Source organism: Amphimedon queenslandica, unplaced genomic scaffold, assembly GCF_000090795.2.
Source record: "Amphimedon queenslandica unplaced genomic scaffold, v1.1 AMPQUscaffold_13470, whole genome shotgun sequence".
Classification (NCBI taxonomy): Eukaryota; Metazoa; Porifera; class Demospongiae; order Haplosclerida; family Niphatidae; genus Amphimedon; species Amphimedon queenslandica.
In genome coordinates this window covers 239,336-246,408 of record NW_003546294.1, presented here as the reverse complement: position 1 = coordinate 246,408, position 7,073 = coordinate 239,336, and the positions used below count along the sequence as shown (strand labels likewise).

The 7,073-nt window shown below is 36.2% G+C and overlaps 3 protein-coding genes across 3 annotated transcripts in view; all 3 read right to left on the bottom strand.

Annotated features, from left to right (window-relative positions):
• Positions 1-772, bottom strand: part of LOC100640956 (DNA polymerase epsilon catalytic subunit A-like) — a 24,876-nt gene extending 24,104 nt beyond the window's left edge. Inside the window, exon 1 of the mRNA XM_019994587.1 lies at positions 630-772. Within this exon, the coding sequence (XP_019850146.1) occupies positions 630-703 (74 nt within the window). The 5' untranslated portion in view covers positions 704-772. The remainder of the gene's footprint in view (positions 1-629) is intronic.
• A 482-nt stretch (positions 773-1,254) lies between these two features.
• On the bottom strand, positions 1,255-3,726 carry LOC109580951 (heat shock 70 kDa protein 12A-like). Its single transcript, XM_019994585.1, has 3 exons — positions 3,017-3,726; positions 2,747-2,965; positions 1,255-2,700 (listed from the first exon to the last, which is right to left on the bottom strand). Exons 1-3 carry the CDS (start codon positions 3,347-3,349, stop codon positions 1,387-1,389), a joined length of 1,866 nt encoding a protein of 621 aa, XP_019850144.1. The 5' UTR covers positions 3,350-3,726; the 3' UTR covers positions 1,255-1,386.
• Positions 3,727-3,870: 144 nt separating this feature from the next.
• On the bottom strand, positions 3,871-5,913 carry LOC109580960 (heat shock 70 kDa protein 12A-like). The gene is made up of 4 exons (XM_019994601.1): positions 5,581-5,913; positions 5,312-5,530; positions 4,675-5,258; positions 3,871-4,603 (listed from the first exon to the last, which is right to left on the bottom strand). The coding sequence occupies exons 1-4, from the start codon at positions 5,911-5,913 to the stop codon at positions 3,871-3,873; spliced, it is 1,869 nt and encodes a 622-aa protein (XP_019850160.1).
• Between the last annotated feature and the right edge of the window lie 1,160 nt (positions 5,914-7,073).

Here is a 7,073-nt window from a genome sequence, read left to right as displayed (position 1 = left end):
ATAATTATTATCCACTAGTGATGGGCAATTCCAAGTCCGGAGTATCTGATCCTTCGATTCGAATGGAATCTTACTCGTATCAAAAGAGAAGTGGGAATCATTTTAAAGAATTCCAAATTAAGCCACACCCAACCACACCTCTTTAAAATTAACAATAGTTAATAAACCAGTAGTTAGTACATTAATTATTCATTATTATGTGCTGTAATAGATAACACATACTGTATAGCGACAAAGTTTCGAGGCAATAAACTTTCGTGAATCAGGCCACAATTTAAGCCTTTTTTCACGAATTAACTTTCGTGGTTCTTATTTTAAAGTACACGTGTTTATAGGGTGATACAGAAAATTTTACGGAATAAACTTTTGTGGATATGAAAAATCCACGAAAACAGCGAAAATTGTACCCTCAAAATTAAGTGGCTATATGGTAGCACAGCTGCAGTACTCAGAATTGGTATGCGATTCCAGTCCCAAAAGTATTTGGAATCAGAATCAATTGCAAATTTCTGGATTCTCCCATCTCTATACCATTTTTATAATAATATATAATATCATTAATAATTACGAATAATTATTATAATAAAAATGGTGGGGAAAATTAAGTCTGAAAGCAAAAAAACAAATACCTTTCCTCTCTTTTTTTCCCTTTTAGAACAGGCTGGTAGTTCTCATCATCTATGTGAAGGGGAGCTGCACACATACTAAAGATTTCGCGGAGGATCCTGTGAAACTGAGAGCCCGCCCCAGTGTTGCCAGTTGTTCACAAAATTTTGTCAAAAAGTTCAGGCTTTCACAAAAAAGTTATGTTTTCCAAAATTTTGCAACTTTAATAACTACTTATTAATTTTTATAACTACTTAATAACTATAGTAATTAATTTGTATAATTTTAATAAAGAATATGCTTATTACCTTTGGTGGCTCATTTTGAGAGCTAAATCAATGCAAAACACTGTATATTGCATAAACAATGGACTTTAAAGCTACTCAAACATTGAATTTTCAAAGTTCATAAAAAGTCAAAAGTTAAGTTTGTGAAAAAATTAGTTCATGAAAAGCTCATGGCAAGGTTGAAAAGTTCATGAAACATGAACTTTGTTCATGACCTATTAAACAGTCACATGACCAAATCATAATCACATGCATGCCCACACATGGTATGTAATTTTATGGTAGCACAGGCTGATGTGCTGCCATAAAATTACCATGAAATAAGTGCATGTATTCTGATTTCTGAACAATGAACAATTAGATCTATAGTTTGATATTTAAAAAAATTACTAAATCCAAACAACTAATTTTAAATAAGTTTATGCAGCAAACTGGGTCTCTAAAAGCTACTAAATGCCTATTTACTAGCTAAAACTTTTAAACTTTTGTCCTATTAAGCAGAAAGAAAGTCACAAACGGTTTTAACTTCTTTTCTGGTAACATATTTTGCTTTAGCTTGTATTTCTGTACCACTGAAATCCATTGAGATGTCAGCTAATCGCTGGCTTTTTGGCAAATTATCAGGGTTAGGAACATCAAGAACTAGTTGGCCAATTTTAGTGACTGTGCTGTTTCCTTTCTTGTCAACCGTATACTGGGTACCAACATTTGGCGTTGAATAGATATCAATGAACATCTGTGTATCGGCAACACTTGCTGGCCTCAAATCGATGCTAATAACTTCATCTGTATTAACCATCTCACCTTTTTCTAAAAAGACACAGAACACATTTTTACATCGATATATGTCCTCCTCATCATCAAAGTATTTATAATGCTCGTCATGTTTCTCTGAGTTGAAAGGGATAGTCACAGGAATTCCATAGGTAGCATCAGATCGCCTTGCTTTGATTATTCCTGGATTTTTACGCCACATTGCAGCTCCTGTAGCAACTGCAAGATGAGGACTAACTGGTACAATGACATTGCAGTGACTACCTTTTACCTCCTTTATGGCAGCAGTAACCTTTTCATGAATATATTTACAGCTGCCAAATCCACCAACGAGGTAAAAGGTATCAATTTTGCTTCCACATACTTTAATTGCTTCTTCTATGCAATTTATAATCCCTCTCAATGCTGGACCAAACAAATGAGACTCAACTACACTTTCGTCAATGAACAATGTGTAATCTTCATAATCAATGCCTTCCATTTCTTTAACTTTAGCAACTATTTCTTTATCGTAACAATTGGCAAACTTGGGATGGAGCTCAATAGTCATTTCCTTACTTTTGCAATCCCCAAATATGACTTTTTGCTCTTCAAATTCAGCATACAATATGCTATTGATTATTGCCATTTGCCTGGATTGCTCTCCTGAAGCTAAAAACTTTTTATAATCAGGATCATGCACAAGCTTTTGAAGCAACTGAGAGAAAGCTTTGTTGACCTGAGTACCACCCCATGCATTGCCGGTTGGGGTATTTTCTACTCGAATACAGTCAAACGTTTCAGTATGAGCAGTGATATCAACGGTACCTCCTCCTATATATATCACCATGTATTTCGTAGGACGACTAATAGATGCTTTTGATAGACCATACTCTATTTGTGCTCCTGTTACTTCTTGGCTATAAATGGCTGCTGATTCTGGCTCTAGTGCTAGTGACAGCTTGTCAGGATTAACTTCATCTGGAGGTGGAATAGGGCTACAAGACTGTGCTGTTAAATGATTAATGCCACCAGACTCTGTCAACAAACCAGCCTATACATTGATAAAATAGCTTTAAGTAGTATTGGATATATCTCACCAAGTAAGCAGCTTCTCTCATCATTCTTTTTCCACGTGCATCCCATATAGCAGGTACAGTGATGACCCAATCAAAGTCAGTTGTTTTCAATGGCCTGACAGTACGCGAGAAGTGATTTATCAATAGATCCTTCAGGTACTGGAGTATGAATGCAATGACCTCAACCAGATAGTACTTTTCCCCAGAAAATGACTCAACTAATGTCTGTCTGTCAACTGCCTATATAATTTAAAAGACATAAAATAATCATGTAGATCACCTTGCATTTACCTGCTCCCTTCTCATCAGCATCTTAATTCTCTCAAAATAAATGTAATTTACACAGTCACTAGACCTCAGTGATACAAATCTTTTCTTTGCATCAGCTCCAAATGCTCCAACCCTTATTTTACATCCTTCTTTCTTTAGCAGGACAATATTGGGTACCCTGATAGATCTGGTTTGTGTATCTAGAGGAAGAATATTAACTAGTTGATCTCCTTTGGTAGTGAAAGCCAGTGAAACTGATGCAGTTCCAAAATCTATAACAGCAATATTGCCACCAGTAATACAATACCCAGCATCAGTACGAGGATTCTTGACTGCTCTAGACAAATAGCTCATTATGGCAACTAGCCAGTTTATAATTTTTACACGTAATTTATAGTGTATCTAGCTGTTGGGCTGCTTTTTTAGCCACAACATGCTAGATCTAGTATATAGCTCAAATTCTTGGAATCAATCAAGTCAGTAATATAAACTACCATGGGTATTCCATTCCAGGAATCAAGTAGACTATAACAAGAATATTTTAAGTTTATTCATGACACATTGACACTGCTGCAGCTGCACTCTTAGATAAATCATTTAAAATAGACCTAATTAAGTCTATTATATACTGAAATCTAGACTACTACATTGGGATTTTGTAGTAGAATGTAAGATTATTTTTGCATCTCAAACCAATACCAACCATTAAAGCTCATTATGGACTGACACAGAAAATTAATTATACCACTTAGATCTATGTGCCAGCTCATGAAATAGGAGGCCTAATATCCAATAGTGAATAGATAAGTACAATAACACATGCAGTTGTGAATCATTTAAACAATTCATTAAAATGACTAAATAAATCTAAACCGCTAGTAGTCCATGCAACAAGGAAAAACTATCAAAAGCCTATTACTAAAAATTTTAAAACTTTTGTCCTCAGTATTGAGCAGAAAGAAAGTCACAAACAGTTTTAACTTCTTTCCAGTAGCATGATACTTTGCCTTAGCTTGTATCTCTGTACCGCTGAAATCCATTGTTGTATCAACCGTACGCCGAAATTCAGGCAACTTATCAGGGTTAGGAACATCAATGACTATTTGGCCAATTTTAGTAACTGTGCTGTTTCCTCTCTTGTCAACTACATATTGGACGCCAGTGTTGGGTGTTGAATAGATTTTGATGAACATCTGTTCAGTTGCCTTGCTCATTGGCCTCGTAGATGTACTAATAACTTCATTTGTTTTAACCATCTCACTTTCCTCCAAAAAGACACAAAACACATCTTTACATCGATATATCTTGTCTTCATTATCATAGTACTTATAATGCTCATCATGTTTCTCTGAGCTGAAAGGGATAGCCATTGATATTCCATAGGTAGCATCAGATCGCCTTGCTTTAATTATTTCTGGATTTTTACGCCACATTGCAGCTCCTGTAGCAACTGCAAGATGAGGATCAACTGGTACAATGACATTGCAGTGACTACCTTTCACCTTTTTTATAGCAGCACTGACCTTCTCATGAATATACTTACAGCCACCAAATCCACCAACAAGATAAAATGTATCGATTTTGCTTTGACTTACTTTAATCCTCCTTCTATGCAATTTATAATGCCTCTCAATGTTTGCCCAAACAGTTGAAACTCGACTACATTTTCATCAATATACAATGTGTCACTTTCATATTCAATGCCTTTAAATTTCTTTACTTCTGCAACTATTTCATTATCGTAATAGGTGGCAAACTTGGGTTGGAGCTTCACAACTATTTCCTTACTTTTGCGATGCCCAAATACAATTTTTTGATTCTCAAATTCATCATACAATATGCTATTGATTATTGCCATTTGCTTGGATTGCTCTCCAGAAGCTAGAAACTTTTTATAATCAGGATCACGCACAAGGCTTTGAAGCAACTCAGAGAAAGCTTCATTGACCTGAGTACCACCCCATGCAATACCGTTTGGGGTATTATTTACTCGAATACAGCCAAAGATTTCAGTATGAGCAGTGATATCAATGGTACCTCCTCCTATGTCTATCACCATGTATTCTGTAGGACGACTGATAGCTGCTTTTGATGGATCACATTTTATTTGTTCTCCTGTTACTTCTTGGCTATAAATGGCTGCTGACTCTGGCTCTAGTGCTAATGACAGCTTGTCAGGATTAACTTCATCTGGAGGTGGAAGAGGGCTACAAGACTCTCCTGTTAAATGCTTAATGCCACCAGACTCTGTCAGCAAACCAGCCTATACATTGATAAATGGCTTTGAGTTACACAGCATTATGTGTTATATCTCACCAAGTAAGCAGCTTCTCTCATCATTCTTTTTCCTCGTGCATCCCATATAGCAGGTACAGTAATGACCCAATCAAAATCTGTTGTCTTCAATGGTGTGATAGTATGTGAAAGGTGATCTATCAATTGATCCTTCAAATACTGGATTATGAATGCGATGATTTCAACGAGATAACACTTTTCCCCAGAAAGTGACTCAACTAATGTCTGTCTGTCAACTGCCTATTTAATAATCAAAACTCAAAAGTATAAAAATTTTATTTTGTATTTACCTGCTCCCTTCTCATCAACATCTTTATTCTCTCAAAATAAATGAAATTTGCATAGTCTCCAGACCTCAGTGATCCATACTTTTTCCTTGCATCTGCTCCAAATGCTTCAACACTTATTTTATATCCATCTTTTTTTAGCAGGATAACATTAGGTACCCTGGTCGATCTTTCTTCTGCATCTAGACGAAGAGTGGTGAATTGTTGATCTCCTTTGGTAGTATAAGCCAGTGAAACTGATGTAGTACCAAAATCAATAGCAGAAATATTGTCCTCAGTAACACGATACCCAGCATCAGTATGAGGTTTCTTATCTGCTTTAGACAAGTAGCTCATTATAACAGGTAGATCTAACTACAGGCTCCAGTTAAATTTTGTAGTGGCTATTGGGATGCTTTTATATTTAAAGAAACTATATAAGGACTTATAGCCACAACAATGCTATTGCTTGGAATTATATTAGGTAACAAAAATCATTGCTGCTACCAAGAGTATTCAATTCCAGGAATACTAATAATGTTAACCTAATTTATGACCTTGCACACTTATAATTTTTAGAAACACAGCATGCAGCAATTTTGCAAAACTTTTTATATGACCACAACACACTAACCCAGCCTATTAAAACAGACCTTAATCTAACTACATTCATGTCTCAGGCTATAATATCACAAGTAGAACAATAACTAAGTTTCAAAATTTGGAATTAGTCTTCACAAAATAATGTAATAATATCTCATGCTGAACTACTTCCATGGCAATAGATCTACTCTGAACTTAGCCAATGCCATGTTCTTAAGCTGTGAGAATTTTCAAACAGTATAGCTAAACTCGATGCATTATTCCTTGTCAAGAAGGCTAATGTAAATTCAAAAAACATTTTTGACCAAACTGAGATAAATCTAATGCATAATTGTAAACTAAAACTTTTTGCAGTAAAATTAAGTTTTTGCCAAGTATGGGTCTGATGGAAGAGAGACTTGAACTCCCGTCGGGATTTCCCCATCCATTTACAGCGGACAGCACTACCCTTTGCTATTCCACCCCTCTTTTCTCGGGGCTGGAATTAAACCCACACCCCCTTGTTTACATGACAATTGCTCTCTCATTAACCCACCCAAGCCCACTCAAAGGGCCCTGTCTCTGATGAGATTTTAAGTCTGGCATGCTACATGGCACCACGGATACAAAAGGGCCACGGCCCAACCTCGATACATGTGGATGGTACCTAATAAGGTGGCAGCCCGTTTACCCCAATCAAAGTCCCCGAAACTAATGTCACGAACCCCAAACTCAAGGGCAAGTAGGATTTCCACAATAGAGCCATCAATTGGTCGTACCTGACTCGCAGGAGGGTTGCTCGAATTCAAATAAATATATATACAATAACGGATGTTTTTACCCCCAATTACCCACCACCTAAAAATAAAACTGCACTCAAGGCCGACATTAAAATGATATTGGCGTATTCTGCTAAAAAGAACAATGCGAATGAC